Below are 20275 nucleotides of genomic sequence, written 5' to 3' on the forward strand. Positions count from 1 at the left end.
ATGAACAACTGTAAGCCCTGTTAAGTCTTATCAAGCAAGTTGTTTGGGGCCTTACAACTGGTTTTGCCTGGGGTAGAATTAATTTTTTTCATACCAACTGGTATGGGGCTGTGTTTTGGATTTGGCTGAACACAGTGATGATAATAGGGATACTTCTCTTATTGCTAAGCAGGGCTTGCAGACAGCCAAGGCCTTTTCTGCTTTCATACTGCCACACTGGCAAGAAAATTGGAGGGGCATGGGAGGAGATACAGCTAGGACAAGTGACCCAAACTGACCAAAGGGATGTTCCAAACCATGTGACACCATGTTCAGTATTTAAAGTGAGGAGGAGAAGGAGGAAGGGGGGCACATTTGGAGTGATGGATTTCATCTTCCCAAGTCACCATTACCTGTGATGGGGCCCTGCTTTCCTGGAGATGGCTGAACACCTGCCTGCCCATGGGAAGAAGTAAATCAATTCCTTATTTTGCTTTGCTTGTGTGTGTGGCTTGTGCTTTCTCTATTGAACTGTCTTTATCTTAACCCATAAGCTTTCCAGCTTTTGCCCTTCCAATTCTGTCCCCAATCCTGCCAGTGGGGCAGTGAGTGAGCAGCTGGTTGGGGCTTGGCTGCTGACTGGGGTTAAAGCAAGACAGTGACTCAGAGAACAAGTGATTTAATCAAAGGCATACACTAACTTCTCTGCATATTACAAGTAATCTGTGGCATTTGCCTCATCTGACCTCCAGTTTGAAGATGCATCCCACTAGAGTTGCAGGAAGGTAACACTGAGTCAAATGGGAAGCAAATAATTTATGACAGTAAATCTGTAATCAGTGTTGGGTTTGGAATAAAATCCTTGAATACAAAAGTGTTCTTTTAAAAATGGAGAGAGATGTGTTACTAGTATAAATCTTTATTAAATCTTGAAAGTGCTGGGGGGTGAGGGGGTTGAAATACCTCAAAGTTAATGGAGTTATTTACAATGTCAATAATCTATATTGCTGTCATGTTCCCCATCAATACATTAAGAAGCAGTCACAACAGCAAAGTAAGCTTGAATGTGACATGTTGTAAGAAGGATGCCAAACCTCACTCTTAGCCAGGCTTAATAAAAGTTGCCAGTTAAAGGAAAATTGCTTAATGGGGCACTTATTTGCATGGAAGTCTAACACTTCACAGAAAATGCAAATCCTGAGGAATTTACAAGAAGAGTGTATAATGTCTTCTGACCAATTGGAGTTTGACATTCTCTTCAAAGACTGTCACAGCAAACACTCTACATTAGAAAAGAAAAAAGATGTATTAAAACTGAGTGTTCTAACATTTAAATAATCTAGGTTTCCCCCAGAAGTCCTCTCTACCTAAGAAAAATGAAAGAAATGAGGCTGTGCATGGACTACTGAAAGCTCAAAAAATTCCAAGTGCATGGTGCATAACCTCTACAGCAGATTACCTACAGCAAATATTTTACTTGATTTTTTTGAGGTGGTGAAGCTACTGCTTCATATTCTGGGTTTGCCTATGAAATAGGGACAGATGAAGCAAAACCATGGAGGAAATAAAAGGTAACAATTCTTCACTCTCTTTTGTAACTAAATCATTATGGGCCATCAGATGAAACTAGCAAATGGCAAAGTCAATCCAAACAAATAGAGGCCTTTATCCAAGGACTACAGTGTTATACCACAGACTGTCATGACACTACACAGCTGCTCCTGGCCAGCCCTGGAGACAGCAATGCTGAGCTAGAGATACCCTAGTTCACATCCTGTATCTAAATAAATCAGTATGGGATTAAAAATTTAAGAAAAACAGTTATGAAATCATAGAATTGCTTCAATACCAGTTACCTGTTAGCTCTAGTCACAAGTCATACAATTTACAGTGCCAGTGTCAATTATGCAGGTGAAGTTAAAAATCCTCATCTTTTGGATGTATTGAAAATTTGTAATCTGCTATTATAGCTTTTGCTACTTGATTTTTCACAATAGTATTTTATATCTAGGCCATGTTCACGGAAACCTATTTATCCACTGGTTCTCTAACACATTTTAATTTATTTTTATTCCTTAAAACTAAGCATAATCCTTCAAACCTTTCATCAAAACATTTCCCTGGTCCTTTTAAAGCTGTTTTTAGTTGTAATGCTGCTTATATTAAATTATATTGTATTATATTATAAAAATATAATAATACTCTATGTTGAGAGGTGCCTTCCAGTCACCTGATATAGTAGTTGAAACTAATGGGAGTTTTCCTACTTTTTCTGAGGAGCTCCAAGTCCTTTTCAAACTCCAGGAGATATACCAACTGAGTTTGAAACATCATATTCTATTAATTTATCCATTTGCTTCCAGATTTTCTCTTCTTCCACTTCAATTCATGGAGACATCTTATCTTTATAAATTTAAAAGAGTAGGTTCAAAATCAATAATCATACAACTTTTCTCCAGATAAAGGAAAAGGAACCTCTGTAATACTGTTCACTTCATTAAATCTCTTTTTGCTCTGTGGTAATTTAACAGATGCAGTATCTTTAAATATATCATTAGAAGAAAAGTTATGGAAATGAATTTATTATTTTTTAGTAACAGTTTTCAAAAATTCCTTTCCCCTTCATTTTATGTGGCACTTCTTTTTACTTATCTCTTTTTCTGCAGGCTCTCTTTAAGAACTACAATGCAGAACTTTAAGGTCTGCCATTTAAACACTTTTTTTCTCATGTTTATGCTTCCTTCTCTGGAGCAGGAAAGCAGAACCGTAACTTTTGCAACTATCAGAACGTATTCACAATGTTCATGATGAGTTAAAAGTTTTAATTTCATCATCACTAGCTTTCAGATCACCTTGATTAACTTCTCCTTTCTAAAGTCCCCTTCTCCAAAATTTTCAAAATAGTGAGAATTTACATGCAGGTCTTGAAAACGACTGGAAGTTTACTCAGTCAGTATTACTGAGGTTTAACGACAACATTATGTATAACACTCCTGTGTTCCCTCCAACAAATATGAAAAAAAATTCAAACTATTGTGAGTGAGGATTACGATTCAAAAGTCAATTCTTTTTATTAAACAGAAATTCCATTTCTGCCTAGCTTAAGCAGCTTTACCAGTTCAAAAAGTAAAATAACCCCCTATTTCTGTTTTAATGGCTAGTGCTTTCTCTCCCCTCTAGACAGCATTCATTCATTTTCCTTTTCCTCATCAGAAACTGAGAAACCTGACAATTTTTTTTTTCTCTTCTATAACCATGTAGACTTTTAGCAATTAAACTTTGTAAAGTGCTGCCTGTAATAATAGTAGCTGCAACTGTACAGTGACTGAAGAAAAAGATAAACAAATGACTTTTCAGTGAAGAAAGTAATACTAACTGAAACAGGACCCTAGAAACAGTAACAAATGCACTCTTTCAAGAAATGATCCACTTCCTGACAGAGTTGTACCACTTCCGTTATGAGAATTATTAGACTTGGATGCTTAGCATAACTTCTCCTTTCATGGTAAAACATTAAGTGGTTTTAGAGAGATAAAACTGTTGCCCAGAGCAGTTTCATAAAAAATGCTTTAAACAGCAAATATACCTACCCAGTCTACTTATCTGACAGTTATCAAGCACAGAATGTTCAATTAAAGATTCAGATTAAACCAAAGATAAAAATCAGAGAATATATGCAAACTAAAAACTAGAACTAATACTGTACTAAAATCTCACACAAAAGCTGTTTCATGTCGTGTTTGTCTTTCACAGTGAGTACTTCCCGAAATTAATTTTGTGGTTTCCAAAATTTGATCCTTTTTTCCTCCTGCTGTGCAAATGCTCTGCATGGAGTGATTAAGGGGAACATTTTGTATCATCTGGCTTTCCAAAATTTGTCCTTTTAACACCTATTTCTGTAACAATTCAATGACCATAAGAAAGCACCAGACACCTTCAACTTTCACCTCATAGAAACTACAATTTCCATAAGCAGCTCCCCTTCAGAAAGAAAGTAAACCAAATACCTCAAAACTGTGAGGCCCTGGCACCCTGGAAGTATGCAGCTATAGCACTCATGTTCTTCTTTTTCTCTCTCATTTCCTTTCAGAAGTCTGTACACTGAGCATTTCAATTTCACCTCAGGCCTCAAACCAGCTTGGCACACCACCTCTTTTAGAACCAAACCGAAAATGCTGTGACATTTCTTCTTTAATGAAGTTCAATAATATCTTTCTATGTGGGAATTTTCCACAGCAATTTTTTCCTCTGTCTTTTCACAATTAGGAATGGCAAGTAAATACACATATTTTTGAACAGTTGTGTTGCGGGGTAGAGAAGGGACATCTATCTTTAGAATGGTGTTACTCCATAGTCCCAAACTTGCAACACATACTCAGCCCAAACACTGACCTGGTGGCTGACTGACCCGTTGGGTTGCTCTTATTGTGCAGATGAATATGAAAATGCTACTATAAAAAAAACCCCCAAAAATGATGCATTTACACTATGGAGCAAGAGCGGCTCTGCACTGCCCTGTAGCTTTTAATCATTGAAACATCAAATATTTTTCTTCTTAATGCCAGAGAGGTAACTTATTGAATACATATTATACAAATAGTAGGTTTTTTCAGTGTTGCAGCACACACGCACAAATGTATTTAAATGCAAGTAACACTTTCGGTCAGTTAAATTGCACTTCTAAAAGCACAGTTTACATACCAAGGGTGGTTTTACTTCTTCAAACTATAAAGAAATCGCTTGCAGATCAGTCTGTACTCCCTCTGGGTCTACAGCCTATCACTGTTCCTGTACTTTCTCATGCTGCTTTAGCTGCAGCGAGCCACATTTCCTCCCTCATCTGACTCTGTGACTGTCTGTGTTAGTGATTTAAATGGGACAAAGGCACAATCTGAGTGCTGGTACATGACTATCGGTACTTCTGACTGCCGGCATGCAGGAGTTGGGTCCCTGACTAGTATTCTTCCAAGCAATGTCTTTGTACAAGTTGGAGGCTAGCATAGCTCAGTAATTGTAGGCAGTCCCTACAAATCCAGGAGGCAATTCAAGAAAAGCCACTGTTTTGAAGGGGAAAGAATTTAGCTGCACCATGCTATGTCATGCCACTTCCTGGACACCTACAAAATGAATCCTAATCAGTTTTATTTTCTGGTACAGATCTAGCCTGTATATTTCCACCTATCTGTAATTCCTATCTACCATTTAGGTTGACAGAACTCTGGCCTTTTACAGTCAGGCTTTACATGGCTTTACAAAGCCATGTGATACTGCTTCTGAGACAAGTGTGATGGAGGCAATGTAACCAGCCCACTACACCTGGACCATTCCACTGAAAGTAGATCTACTCTTATGTCAAGAACACGACCAAGTCTAGCCCTCCACTGCTCCCAAAAGTTCAGCTGAAAGGAAAACTTGAGCATACTCTTGTATTCATGGACTACTGACAGAAGATTTAGGATTTCACTGGAAATATAGCTCTTTTCTCTGTCAAAAGGTGGGATTCTTTCCAAGCATTCAGTAAGGCTGTTTTGCTGTTTCTGGATTTGACACAAGAATCCCACTGCAAAAACATTTTAATACCAGAGAAAGTGTTATGCAAAAAATCTTAACTTTTTTTAATGGAAAAACCATGTTGCAAGTACATCAGGGCATCCCTCAATGACAATAAAGAACTTTCAGTTCATGTAGTAGTACTTTGCAAGCCCAATCACATCTTAAACTGAAGTATACACAGTAATCACTGTATCTTGTTATATGCATAGTCAGCATGAATCAGTATTCTTGGTTTGGTACTTTAGGGTTACTGCCTCATTTTTTAAAGCTGTTTTAGCTGAAATTTGGAAGGAGAAATTTTCAGCCTGAGGCAAATAAGCAGATACAGTCTGTCAAGCTATGAACATCTGAAACCAAGACTATTAACAACTACTGGATTCAATGCCAATACCCCTCACACTGAGTGCTAGTAAATGGAGTCAGATTTCAGCTTCTCTTTTCTGAGGCTGCCAGGGACAGTTAGTCCAACTGTAGGCTAGTAGAACCATTGGATGAAATATAGTACTAGTCCCTTTAAAATCTAGTATCTGGGACATGGAATAATCAGAAGTAGCTGTTACGCCTTGTAATGATGAAGTAAATCTCACAGTCCCCACTAACTGTACAGGGGAGCCATTAGTTACAAAGATGCAAAAACTTAATTAATTAGTGTAATATTCCCATTTTCCCTTTTGTAGTTTAATATTATACTGATATAATATTTACTTTCTCTGCAATAGTGAAGCTTCTAGAACCAAGTGACAAAAGGGAATCAATCATTTTCCAGTTTGAAAACATCTCCCGTGATCAGACTTTCTATATTTATAGTCTTGATATAATACTGTTGGAAAGGCAGTAACTGTATGGACATTTTAGGTGGAGTTATGTGTGTACCATATGCTACAGGGAGATACCTCCACAGAACAGCTGCAGTGCTTGCTGGGGAACACCTTCAAAAGTTTTACCAAAAATACTATGAAACCTTTAGGTAGTATTTTTAATTTCTGAGATGACAACCAATTGCAAAGGCACCCTAAACCTGATGTTTGGTATATAAACAATTATGAAGTAGAAAGCTCTCACCAACTTTAAATAGTCCAACTCAATCTCTCCACAAGAAACTGTAGAAATATATACATGTACATGCATTTTTAACATATATGTATACAAACACACTTAATATTTAATACTGGAATGTGAATAAAGGATTAACATAAGACATTTTATTTCATTGATCTTTGATGTAACTGAATTAAGACTGTGTGAACACTGCTGCTGAGACACGGCATTGTGAATTAGCTTGTGTGTAAGGATAGAAGCGGTGGCATTCAAGAGCAACAAGTCAGAAATTACTGTAAATAAGAAACGGAGAGAAAAGTCATTTGCTTTATCTGTCTCAAGGAAATGAGGGCAGCTTTAGAAGCACCAGATTGCCTCCAAAACGTAACAGACTGAGAGGCTTAACTGACGTGAACAGATACGTGTTTTGAACCTTATCTCCCTCAACAATGCAGTCAAAGCCCGCTGTGAGGACAGTGTCTCCCTCGCAGCTGAAGGGACCAGATGAACGCGCCCCAGGCAGGGCAAGGTGAACCGGTGGGATGTACCCACCCAGCAACTTCGCCCACTCCCACCTTACGACAAGCAAGCCCCTGTCAGGCACCTCCTGAGCTGCCATAACCCACCAGGCCGTGCGCTTTTCTACCGATCACCAAGGTTGGTTGAACTTCTAGTACATGCGGTCTCTTCGACCTCCCAAAAGGCGGCTCCGCTCGCCGCCTGCACCCCAGCCCAAGCCACGGCCCCGGCCAAGGGCGAAGGCGGGATCAGGCGTGACCCGGGCCCCTGCGCGCACCGGGGGCCCGGCCACCCGCGCCCCCGTGTTGTGGTGCCCCAGAGCTCGGTGCCCCGAGCGCGAGGCGCACGGCCGCGGGCTGCAGGCGGACATACCGATGTGCCGCAAGCTCTCCAGCCCGGCCGCGCCGCCGCTGCGAGTCCGCACGCGCCGCCCGCGCGGGGAGGCGGGGGCTCAGCGGGCGGGCGGCCGGGGCCTTGCAGGAATCCCTCCCACCCTCGGCTGCGCCTCGCTGCTCCCTGCCCCGCCGCATCCCCCCGCGGGGATACCCCGCTTCCCATCCCGCTGCCCCATCCCCCTCGCCACGCTGTAGCCCAGCTTCCCCCTCCCCCCACCCCCCCCCCGCCGCCACTGCGGGTGGGTCAGCCCACGGCGGCTCCCCCCTTCGGGGACGGTGGAACCAGCCCGTAACGCGAGGAAGGGCGCCATGGCCGCTCCCTCACGTGATTGCCAGCTCCAGTGGTCAATCAGCGCCTTCCCTTCCCTCTCGGCAGCCCAGCGCCCGCCCTCCCGCGGGGGTCGGGGGGCAGCGGGAGAGGCGGGCGGGAATGTTTACAAACAACACCAAGGAGTAGAGGGGCCGGGGGGAAGACGGGGGGCGGAGCTGGCGGTTGGCGCAGCCGCCGAGCCAATGGGGGCACGCGGCGCTCGGCGGAAGGGCGGGGGCGGCGCGCGGGGAACGTTCTCTGCCCGACGGCCGCCGGGGTTCGCGGGCGCGCGCGGCCAATGAGCGCCCGGCCCGGGGAGGGAGGGGGCGCGAGCGCCTGAGTAGGAGCCGCTCCCCGCGGCGTCCCCACCTCCGCCCCCCGTGTCGTTCAGCCTATCCCGGCCGAGCTCGTCTCCCCTCGGGTCCGCTCGGCTCCCCTCGGGTCCACTCGGCTCGGCGGGGCTCGGCTGCGCTCCCCGCTGTCGGGCGGGGAGGGCGGCCGGAGCCCGGGGGAGGGGAGCCGCAAGGACATGGGCTGGCTCTGAGCGCCGGGGGAGGGAAGCCGTCGTGCTTGTGCCTCCCTAGATTTTAATAACTGTTTGTTGTTGAGTGGTGTAGGTTTGGGGTTTTTTTCGCCCCCGTTTTCCCCAAGGCGGAGGGGAGAGCGGCAGCCCCCAGCGCGCCTGCATGGCTCCTCTTCCCCGGAGCGCCCCTGGGAAATAGAACCCGTCTCGGGCCAGGTGACATCTTCCCGCCGCCGCGCTCACACTCACGGGGAGCGGCAGGGGCGGGGGAGCCGCCCGTGAGGACATGGAGGGACCCTCGGGGGAAGCGGAGCTGCCGCTCCTCACGGTGAAGCACGAGCTGAGGAACGGTGAGCGGGCGGGCCCGGGGGTCGTGCGGGGGCGGAGGGGCCCGGTGGGGCCGGGCTGGGGAAAACACTGCTGAGCAGGGAGCTCCGAGAGAGTTGGTTGGGAGCAGTAGGGAAATCTCAGTGTGGGGAAAAAAGAGGATGAGCTGGAAGGTAAGGGCAGGAGCGTGTACGATGGGGGCGGGGAGGGGGGCCTTCTCTTATTTCTGAAAAAAGTATTTCACTTCGAGTTCTGCTCTATGCCTGACTCCCCTGTCCCACTTCCCGGTGGTATTTGACGCTTTTGAAGGAGATAAAGGGTAGCCAGGCTCTCTTTTAAACATTTTTTTTTTTTTTAAATTGTGTGTTTGACTGACTTCTGTGGCTATGTTGGGGGGGGGCGGTTTGTTCCAATCCTCAATGAAGTCGTTTTATATGACAGCTTTTCTCTGACCTCGGTGAAATGCCGGAATTGTAGGGAGGGGAATGTGCCAACACGTAACCGCAGAGTTATCTGGCTTTTCAGTCTGTGAATCTTTTTGTAGCTCGGTAGTTACTTGACGACCCTCTGGAGAAGTAGTTCAACATGTGAAATATATATGACCTTTAAAGATGTAGCAGAAATGCTCTATTGTAGGTTGTTGTGTTGGGGAAGAGCTTTATTTCTTTTTAAAAGGGATTCTCTGCTTCTCAGAAGTTTCTAGGCAACTTGAACACTGCAGTAAATCTAAATTTTAATCTTAATTTAGAAGTGCGTGTAAAACATAATCAGAATGTATATTCTCTGTATTGATTAACAATGAAGGTGCTGTTAACCCATGTGCTTCATTCCTTTTCTGTCATCATCTTTTTCTCCATGATGAAGTAAGAGTAAGCATATGATGCTGTTCACTGCAAAAGTTTGAGAGAGCTGCCCGCCGGGTTAATGTAGTTGACATTCTCGAATGGGCCGATGTGAAAAGCGGGTGGTGGTGCTGGATCTCCTCGGTCTCGTTCTGCCTCCTGCCCCACTGTCCCTCGGTCTTGGGGTCGGGGGAGTAGCCCCAGAGGAATACAGCTATCACTGCTCCTTGGCGGGGGGGGGGGGAGGGGGGGATGGGAGGAGGAGGGGAGGAGGAGAGAAGGAAAAAAAAAAAAAAAAAAAAGGCGGTCTCTTGATAGCTACAGAAACCGAAGGGACTGTAGTTTCCTTCTTTCAAGAAGAAGTAAAAGAGCTGCTGGAAAACATAGTTGTCTCGCTAGGTGTTGCTACATTAAAGTGTGGAAGAGGAAAAGGTAAGGGGAAAGGAAGTGGAACATTTATTCAATATATTTACATAGCTATGTCTAGATTTCTTTTGTAAAGGTTGAGAACATGTATGCCTGAGGGATCGTTATTTAAAGGTAGTTTGAGGAATAAACACATTTGTATAAACTAGACAAAGAACTGTCTAATGTAGTGTAATAAGCAACTTTGATTTTAATCCTGATCATAAAGCTTTATGAGGTACCAATTCTCACTTTTATTTTAAAAAGTCTCAACCCCGTTTGTCTTTTTAAGCTTCTGAAATTCAGTTTAGTAGGAATAAGTTGCTTCTCCCCTCCTTGTTCTGTTCTCTGTATTCAGTGTTTAGAAAACTCTGCTTTCTGAAAAATGCTTTCTAACAATGACTTGTCTATTTCTGGAGCACTAGGGTGGAGGAGGGAGCTGTTCTGTCATGTACTCCTGGGAGACTCCTACTCCTGAAGGTGTCAATAGTGTCATCACTATGCAAGACGTATGGAAATACTGTTTCAGAACTTGTCTCTATACAATCCACAGAGATACAATAATTTGAGGAGAAAAGTTTCAGTCAGCTTCTGTTGATACAGAAATGTATAAATCTATAGGATACTTGGCAAGTTTAAAGGTGTTTTCTGTGCTGGGTCTGGTATGTGGATGCTTAGCTGCTGGCTAGGGTTAACTCACCACAGCTTTAAAGCATGCAGAATGATTATTTAATTTTGCTTCATTTTAGGGAAGAGGGTGAGAGGACATGCAAGAACTAGAATTTGGAGCCAGCAGATCTTTGTCATTCCTAAATATGTTCTATATAATGAATATCCTTTAATGTGCAATTTGTTTAGATTCTGGTGTTCCCCTCATCTGTGTTTTTTCTTTGATGGTGCTAGCTCTGTGACTAATTGAATCGTTTAGAGTTACATAGAGAAGGTAGCTGTCAGTTGACAGATGAGAAAGAGGTCGGTCTCCCCAGTGCTTTGAAAGAATTTACTATTGTCATAGAAATAGAGAGTTCTTTGAGAAGGGTATATCTTATTTTCATGTTGTGGAAGCTGCTACTTGAACCGATGGTAAAAAACTCACTAATTCAAATCAACTGAATGCAGGTAAACAGTTTGCATTTGGAATTACTTGGTCTTGGGATTGCTCTAAAAGTATTAAATGAGTTAAGGACAGGCATTGATTATGGTCAAGTGAGTAAGTGAACATGCTTTAGAATTTGAATTTAAGATTAAATGAATATCTTAAAGAATGAAACAGATGATTGTTGTTACCTCCAAGCAAGTATGGAGGCATATGAAAATGTGTTAAGTTTGAGCATATGCAGTGCTGTTTCTACGTAGACCAGCTGATAGTTAACCCTATCATACCATGGTTTGACTTCTTTTAAACCTTGACTTTGAAATTACAGTGCTGGCTTTGGTACGTAGGGTCAGGTTTAATTTTAGCTTTATATCTCATAGTGTTAGAGGCCTGAAATTCCTCTGTTGCATGACCAAAAAGTAATTGCTGGAAAAACATCACTTGATAGGCATGTAGATTGGGTCTGTGATAGGGAAGTAACACTTGAGTGCCTCTGTGTGATACCATGTGATATGCTGTGTTACAAATAATGGGCACTGCTCTGTCTGTATGTGTTGTGTGTATATGTGTGTGTGTGTGTGTATATATATGTGATGTTTTGCAGATTAGACAGAGCAGTGACTTTTAGGACACATTTCATTTAATAATGATATTCTCCCAATATATTTACCAAGTTTTTTTTCTTTTCCTAACACCAAACCATTTTTGTTCTTGATAGAAGCCTCACAGTTTAGCCACTTCAGAATAGTTACTGTCTTTCTTGTCTCACTTTGGGAAGGAAAATGAGGTTTTGGGGAAAGTGGAATCTCTTTTCAGGAAGTAAAAGCAAAAATGTACCAAAGTTGAAATAGTAGGAAGTGGTGACTGTCTGTGATTCTCACTGAAGCTGTCCAGTGAAAATAGTAAGAAAACAAAATTTTATTCAGCATCTATTTCTGGAATCTTGTAAGGGGAAAGGTTTTATTTTTTGAAGGGTAACTTTCAGAGTTAATGCAACTTCTAATCTTTTTGCAGACCTTAGAAATTACATATTATTTACACTGAAAAAAGAACATTGTTGCATCTTAACATTTCTGTTGCTTGGTAATGCTGCAGAACTGAACAATGGCAAACGGAAAGCCTATCAGAGGAAACGTTTTACATGATAGAGAAGGGTATGGAAAGAGAAGAAAAGTCTTGTGATGTCAGAAGATAAGAAGGAGACAGAACAGTTAAGAGTGAGATTTCCTCCCCATCTCCTCTTGGCTTTTGTCATAACTCTTGTTTTTAGAAAAAAGGATCAAAGGATCCTATACCTTAAGTGGGTATGAGTGATTTTGTAGGAGGTTGCCCATCTTGTGGCATGCATGTGCCCTCCCTGCTTTGCCCAGGGAGAGGCAGAGATTGCCAAAACCAGGATCTTGAAGGGAACTTGTGAGGCATTCCATGAATATATGGGCAATGGGCTCTATATACATTGTTTGCTTTGCTTTACAGTGTTGTTCTTTTCCTTTTAGCAAGTCTGTTTTGAAGAGGATACTGGATTTGTTTTAATGTTTTCACAAGCTTTGGGCTAAAGAATTTGTGTTAGTTTGCAGCTTGCCTGACTGTTAAGTGCATGGGAAAAGACATGTATAGCCCAGAAGGTAGTGTAGCAACGGGCTGCAGAAGAATTTGGAACTTCCCCTTGAGTCAAACTTATAATTCAGTATGAAACTATAAAAGGCTTCAGAAAATAAATACACGGATTATCTAAAGGGTTTCATAATGCAAATTCTTAGTTACACCTTCTTGAATGGGAACTTAAATTAGAATGGATTTATTTGTAAACTGGAAGGTTCATGTTACGTTCTAGGGAATTGTGAAAATTCCTGTGACTAAAAAACATGATGAATCATGCACTGAATAGCGAGTTCAGCCTTCACTATGGAGGTACATCTGGCACCTATATTTTATTTTTTCTATTTTTAAAAGGAAACTTTATGAAACTTTAAAGATACTTTTAAAGTTACTTTTTCTGTAAGGCAGGTTTTTAAAAACTTATTTACTAATTTTGTGTATTGTTTAAGGATCAGGAGGTACTAATAGACTATTTCAAAGCTTGGATTGCTTTTGCTTCTACTTTTCTCTTTTGAGCACTAAAAAATACATATTCTTGGATTGTGGGAACTATAAAGAGTATTTTAAGTTTATTAATCATTTTAAATACCGCTTAAATCTGTGGATTTTACTCCTTACGCAGTCAATATTTTCTAAAAGTACTTTGTCGTCTAGGAATTTATTGTTATTTATTTTCTTGTAGCTTTGATTATGAAGAGGGATGGCTATTGATCTTTCCTGAGTTGTGTTTGTGGCTTTTTGTTTGTTTTTGTTGGGTGGGATTTTTGTTTGTTTGTTTTCCTTCCTCCAGGCTTTGGAATCTAACAAACCTGGCTAAAATTATCTATAAAAGGGTCTGGTACAACTGATCATTTTGCTGTCATTGTTTCAGTGATGTTCTATAAAATGTCTAATACAAATGAGGACTAGAAGTTGCAGTCTTCATTGTCAGCCTGTTTATTAGCTTTGATCCAATGTCTAATAAATGTGATGGTTTAAAATCTCAGGCTTGATTCCACAAAGGAATTAGGAGTCTTACATGCTGTGTTAATACATTTTAGGATTTTATTCAGAAGGCAGTTCAAAGAGCACTTGCCAGAATTCCTTAATCATATGACAAAGCCTGGGTATCTGAGGATGTGTTTTCCCAATATATTTTCCACATAAATATTTCTGTTATATCCCCATCATTGTATAATTTGGTATCTTATGGTAAACATGCTCTCTGTCTCCTCCCTCCATAGAATTCCAGTGATGAGGTGGAAGTTCTACTAAGATTTCTTTGCTTCTGACTCAGTCCATAGATAGGCAGATGACCTGGTTTGTGAAAGACTCACGTTACATGCAGTCAGTTTATTTGGGTTTGTGTTTTGTTTTGGGATCTATTGTGACTGTTTCCTCTTCTCATTTTTCTTGACATCTGTAAATATTTTATGCTGGCTTGGACAGATGCTTATAAAAGCTTTACTTGGGAGAGGATAATTCTTAAGTTTTCTGATTAATGTCTGCATAAACAAATATGTAAATGCCTTCCATCACCATGTAAGTTGTCAGTTGCTCTTTTTTGTTGATAAATTAATCTGTATTCTGTTACTCTTGATGCTGTGTCCGAGGTGCCTATGACTCATTTTTTATAAGGTGTTTTCATTCCTTACTAATGATAGAGAAAACCGAAGTTGATTCATATCTTATAGTTAGATAAAATTTTTTGTTTGAAAAGATACGCACAATCCTTAGATATCTGATTGTTTCAACTCGGTTCTGCATTAGATTATGGCAATTTTTTTCATTAGAATCTTGTCTAATTACATTTTGTTAGGGGGTTTTTTTTGTGGGTTTGGTGGTTTTTTTGTTTGTTTGTTTTGGGGTTTTTTTTGTTTGTTTTTGTTTTTGTTTTTTGTTTTTTTTGCAATTGTATGATGTGTAGTGTTGCTACACATTAAGTTTGTAGCTGACCATGGAGGTGCCTCTGGACCTCATAGTGATTCAGCTTGCAGTAATGATAAACCTCATAGCAAAGTCACCTCTGTAAGAGGAAAAGATGCTGCTGCATGCAAATGGATCTTAACATGGAGCATTTTCCAGTTCAGACTACTGTGAGTCTGCATCATTAATCTCAGATGTCTGGACTTTTATATTTATTTCAGCTTCCTGTATGCAAATGATAACTTTGGTGGGATAATCTTCTATCTTCTATTTTCATGATGGTAATGACAGTTTCTTATCATGTTTTCCACAGCATTTTATGCTTCTGAATTTCCACATACTGTATTCCATACAATATATGTGTATGCTGTATACATACATGTGTACATGTATGTATACATACTGTATTAGCTAGTACTTTAGAGGTCTTTGTCATCTTTGCCTCTGTGAAGTTTGGTTTCCAAGCCTTCTAGAATGGAATCAGCAGCTTTGTGAGAGCTTGAATTTTTTCCACGTTTTTTTTCAAATTTTACAATTTTTTCTCAGTTCGAGTGATCTTACCCTTAAGCATCTAATATTCTACAGAATCAGCAGTTACCAGCCCAGTTACCTTAACTGATGCCCTAGAGTTCAGAGCAATGTGAACTGCATTTTCTTTTCTTTCACATGAGTTCAGAACTGTGTGTTTTATTTTTGCTCTACATTCTTTCTTTTGCCTAAGAAAAGTATTCTTGGGATGTTATGATTTTTAAATTCCATTTTAAGCTTGTAAGGTAGTACCCTGACCTGATTAAATGGTGCTCTTGTTCAGTGACCTGACACTTACTAGGTGGTGATGGTCTCTCAGATTTCAAGGACTTTAGAATATTTCCCTTCACAAATAGTTCTAAGTCGTTGTAACCAGTAACAAAGTATAACTCTATATAGCAGATAAACAGTATAACATATGCATTTTCTTCAGTGTCTAACAAATAGTTGTGTAGTTTCTATTGCATGGTGTCATTTTTTTTTCCTAGAAAGGAATGTGCTAGTTTTGCTTAATTTTGAGGAAAACCACCCACTCTCCACTCTGAATAAAGCATAAACATATAGATTTTAAAACAACATCTGTTCTTTGATGCTGTGGCTTAAGTAGATCTGTTAGGTGAGTGGGGATGGGCCATTCTCTGAAGTAACAGGTTAAGATCAAGTTAATACTGGTATTAGACATTGCAACCTAATATTTGGAATAATGCAGAATATGTTCTGTCTCATTTTCCTTCTCTGTTCTTCTTATAATTGCCTGAGGTTCATTGTTCTGCTGAATGAAACAGCAGAATTGGTCTAGTGTTGCAGAGAATAGCAGAGACAAGTTTTGGCTTTCAGGCAGAGCTTGTTTTAGAAGATTGCTTGATCAAGTTTGGTAGAGGAAGCTCTAGCTTTGTTTGTCTGCTTCAAGACCTGTATGCAGTGGAGTCCAGAAACAGAGGACAGAGCACATTTTAACTTGAAAACAAACCCTGTTGAAATATTATTTCTCAAGATCAAAGAAGTGCAATTAAAAGCTTATAGACTCATTGCACAGTACCCGCTTGGACAGTTCTTAGTTCAGTCTTGGCCATCTCAAAGTTCATGTAGTGAAGATGACAGTCATGTCTCTTATGTCATCTGGAGATCCTCCATCAAACAGAAATGTTATTCTGGATAAACAGGCTGCCCTACTTCCAGGGGACTGAGAATGACAGCACTGGTCTCCATGCACTGGTGTCCCTGCTTGTCTTTGCAGTGGTAGTATTTCTGGATATTTCCTTTCCTTCTGCTGTCAGAGGTGATGATTGCAACTAGTACCTCTGTTTCCTCTTCGTTTTTATGAATTCTGTGATGTCTTGGCCTTTTCCTTCACTATTTGTTTCTGAGTTGGTGTGTTCTCTCTTGCTGTTGCCCTCAGCTACACGCTCTACCTAACCATATTGGTGCAATGCTGCTTAGTGTGGACTACAGTAGAACATTAGTAAACGCAAGATTTTTCTAATTGTGTACCCATGCAGTGAGGTTATCTCCAAGGGGATTTGTTAGCTTTCTTTTTTTCCATTATGTACAACCATCCCTTTGTAGTGCTGTGTCATGTGTAGCTTCATATTATTTGTAGAGAAACTCTCATCCTGTTGACTTGGGCAGTACTTTTCTTCCTGTCCAAACTTTATTCCATTCTGTGCTGCACTTCAGCTGATGTGTCAAGACACTTGAAGAAAAAAGTTCATGGAAAAGTAAATTTTCTGTTTCCAAAACTGCTTTCTGTGCACCAATGTACATCCCAATGCTGTCTTGACAGATAGGCTGTGCAGTGTGAACAGACAGTTGTTGGGTCAGGTGCTGACACCATTTCCAGCACGGTGATGTCTGTGGGGTGTGAGAAACTTTTCCCTTTTCTGTTAGTCGTTGTAGTAGTAGTGGTCTCATTGCAATTCTTTAAAACGTCTGTCTCGGGGTTTTTTTTGCACTTCCTCTGGCTGCATGTTGGGCGCCAAATTTATATTTGTCTTGGTTTGAGACTGTCTCGGTTTTTGAGACAAAACTTCAGGAGGAAACACTCTGGAATGAGTGTTCTTCCCCTTTTCCTCCATCAATGAGACAAATGGGTCACAAGGAGTGAAAGTGGGAAAAAGAAACCAAACTGTTTATTAATACACGAACAAAACAGGGTAGATAGAAAAAAACCCTCAAAATACAACAGATTCCCAGAGAGGGAACAGACACGCGGGCTCAGACCAGCCGGGGCTGCCCCCGCAGGCTCCCTGGACCAGTGAGGAGGTAAGGGAGGCAGTGAGGCAAGGGGAAGGGAAGGGGAAAAAAGAACAAGGAAAAAACCCAACAGAACCTTTTCCCAGCTAGCTGGAACACAAAGGAGACCAAAAAGCAGCACCGTGCTCCCGGCGCTCTCCCTCCTGAGCCCTGCCGAGACCCCTGAGCCCTGAACCGTTGGGCCCAGCTGTTAAACTGCCCCGCACTCGTCCTGTGGCCCCGCCCCCCAGGTCCATATTAAAGAAACAGCATCCTTGGGCTTTAAGCCCCCACAGGTTTGGAAAGAGATGTCTTGGAGGAAAGTGAAAAAAACTGTTTATTTAACAAGCAGAGTGCATGCAGGCACAAAAAGAATAATGTTAGATAATAAACCTTCTTGTTGTGGAGAAAATCTGAGTCCTTTCTGTAGGTGTGGTTCTGCTCTCTGGAGCTGGGGTGCAGTGTGGCCCCCTCCGGGCCATGGTGTGGGGCCTCCCAGTGATGATGTTCTGGACTAGAGCTGAACAGTTCCAGGAGAAAAAAAAAGAAGAAGCCACAGTCCCAGGAAAACTCCTTGCTTCAGCTAACGAACAAGAAGCTAGCTAAGAAAAGAATGCACCTCTCTGCCCTGCTGTAGAGCTGAGAGCTGGGGAGGGAGTGAGTGAGTTATCTGTGCTTTTGAACACAGGTTGCCAAAAGAATTCCACTGGCTTCCCCCCACACCCCGTCTTGGACCTAGCTTTAAAGGCACAGAACTCATGTCTGGCATAGGGCAGACGACAGGGGATACAGCATCATAAAATCATCCCAAGACAACATCTCAGTCTTGGAACAGTTTTGTAATTGCAGAGAGCATCCTTGGTGAAAGGTCTTCCAAAAATGGTCATTCAGGTTCCTGGGAGTGAGTGGTGAATAGAATAACTGATATTTTGAGATTTATGCTTCTGAAAGCAAGTTGAAGAAAATGTTGGAATGACAACTTTCATCACGGAGAAACTGCATTTCATCTCTGCTAATGTGTCAAAGTGCTGCACCTGGTTTCAGCAGATGAAGACAAAGGACTGCTCTAGGGATGTCATTAGAAAATGGCACAAACAAGCTCTTCAGCTTGCTTTTCTTGCACTATGACTTCAGAGAAGGACAGAGCACTGCAACTGAGGCTGTTGGAGCAAGCCATTGCCATGTGGCAGCATTGGGAGGAGCACTTTCTGGGAATTGTTGTTAATCTTTTCTTATAGCTTTGAAAATTTGTTATTCTTATTTTTTAATTAAGGATAATTTTACTTCTTGCTTTATAGGGAGTATTTGTGAGAGAGTTTGTCTCAAGTGTCCTATCACACTTGTGTGTTACGCAGCACCATTTAGCTATTGTGGGATGGCTTTTTTCCTCAGTATGATGTAAAAAGAATGAGGTGGGTCTTACTTTGGAGTTATCATATGCTTATTTGTGACGAAATTTTCTTCTTTTACTATGAAAATAATATTACAGTAACCTTCAGGATATTAAATTTTAATTTTTTTTAGGATAAGGCCATTAAGCATCCTGAATGGAAGTAAAAATGGAATTAAGAGGAGAGTGCAAAATTACAGCTCACATTGAAACAAGTACATAATAATTCAAACTAGCTGTCACTTAGCTTTTTATTGTGTAGCCTCATGAAAGTGGAAAAGGTTTTACTAATATTATTGAATGTGAGTTTTTCGTACAGTTTAGATTAATGGATTGAGTTTCAAGACTTGATCTCTTTTTAGGATCACAGCCAGCACTGCAAATTTCAGCATGTTACTGGAGATGCAGTATTTCTCTGGATTCCACTCTGTCTTCTTATTCAGTTCCAAGAATATGGCAGGATTAAGTGACTGTTTTGCTTTCTAGAAGGGTATTTAATTGAAAAACCTTCTGCTGACACTCTTAAAGGATGTGAGATAGCAAAACCTTTCTGGAGTGATTCATTGCAGAAGATCCAAGTTGGTGGATCTTGAAGTGAAAACTTTCTTCCCACCCTGCGTTCAGCACTTACTTCGCTAGTGTCCAGAGAAGGTCTGTGTCCTGAATCTCTTCAGTGTTGTCCACTCCTTCATTAAAAAGTGGATACTCTAGCCCTGGTCTCTTTAGAATAGTCTGCGACTTCTGATGTCCTTGGCAGGAAAGACAATGTTTTGAAACTGTATATTGAGTACCATTTTCAGTACTAGCTAAGAAGAATAATATGAAATATTAAATTGCCTGAAAACAGTTTGCTTTCTGTGACACAACATACCCTAATTGTATAGACACTAACTCAGTCTAGGTTTGCCTAACCTGCTATAGCTCCTTCATTGGCACAGGAGTGTGGCTTCCTTACTGCTGTCTTAAGCAGTGACTGTGATGTAGCTCTAGCAGAAGTATTTGTTCTATTTGCAGTCAAAAGTAGTACAGCAAACTTCAATTCAGCTCCTGTGGTGCATATTGACTCACTGTTTTGTTAAGGATTCTGGTACAGTCTTGCCTAGTACATGTTACTAAAATGGAACTGATCACAAAACTAATCTTTCTCTAATAATAATAACTTGATTATGTTGTGTTTTTTAATGTGTTAGAGTAGCTTGTAGATTCCCTCAGATTTGCAAAAATTCTTGTGTGTACTTCTGGTCATACAAGAAAAAAAACCTGAAAGCTCTTTTAGACTTTATAATCTCACAGTGATTTCAAGTGGTGTCTCTGCACTTACACCGTTTGATTAATCCTTCAAAAAGATGAATTATATAGATTGAAAATAATCTCTTTTTAGGTGAGATTTCACCACTGTTTCGCATTGAGAGCACTAATGTTGCCCTGACCCAGCTAAGTACATTTTGTATGTGTGTGCAGACTCCTAGGATTGGTGCAATAAGTCATGAATTTGCTTTTTGATTTATTTAGTGTTTGGATTTTTTTTACACTGGTTCATCTTTGCAGAGAGGTCTTTCCAAAGCTTTGTGTTTTGAGTTGTTGAGTTACTGCAATTCTGTGAGTGGACATTAATTACACATTTGGACACTAAT

General features: G+C 41.1%; 2 protein-coding genes across 6 annotated transcripts in view; one reads left to right on the forward strand and one right to left on the reverse strand.

Annotated features, from left to right (window-relative positions):
• DGLUCY (D-glutamate cyclase) overlaps positions 1–7544 on the reverse strand; it is a 48070-nt gene extending 40526 nt beyond the window's left edge. For 2 of the 4 annotated variants that reach the window (XM_048306241.1, XM_048306235.1), the window contains exon 1: positions 7462–7544. The gene's annotated coding sequence lies outside the window, so the exon portion shown is untranslated. The remainder of the gene's footprint in view (positions 1–7461) is intronic. The other 2 variants (XM_048306242.1, XM_048306247.1) reach the window with 2 other exon arrangements.
• Positions 7545–8092: 548 nt separating this feature from the next.
• RPS6KA5 (ribosomal protein S6 kinase A5) overlaps positions 8093–20275 on the forward strand; it is a 78258-nt gene continuing 66075 nt past the window's right edge. Inside the window, exon 1 of one of the 2 annotated variants that reach the window (XM_048306355.1) lies at positions 8093–8667. In XM_048306355.1, the coding sequence (XP_048162312.1) occupies positions 8604–8667 (64 nt within the window). In that variant the 5' untranslated portion in view covers positions 8093–8603. Of the gene's footprint in view, positions 8668–9835; positions 9919–20275 lie in introns of those variants that run through there. The other variant, XM_048306358.1, reaches the window with a different exon arrangement.

Source organism: Corvus hawaiiensis, chromosome 6 (assembly GCF_020740725.1).
Source record: "Corvus hawaiiensis isolate bCorHaw1 chromosome 6, bCorHaw1.pri.cur, whole genome shotgun sequence".
NCBI classification, from domain to species: Eukaryota; Metazoa; Chordata; class Aves; order Passeriformes; family Corvidae; genus Corvus; species Corvus hawaiiensis.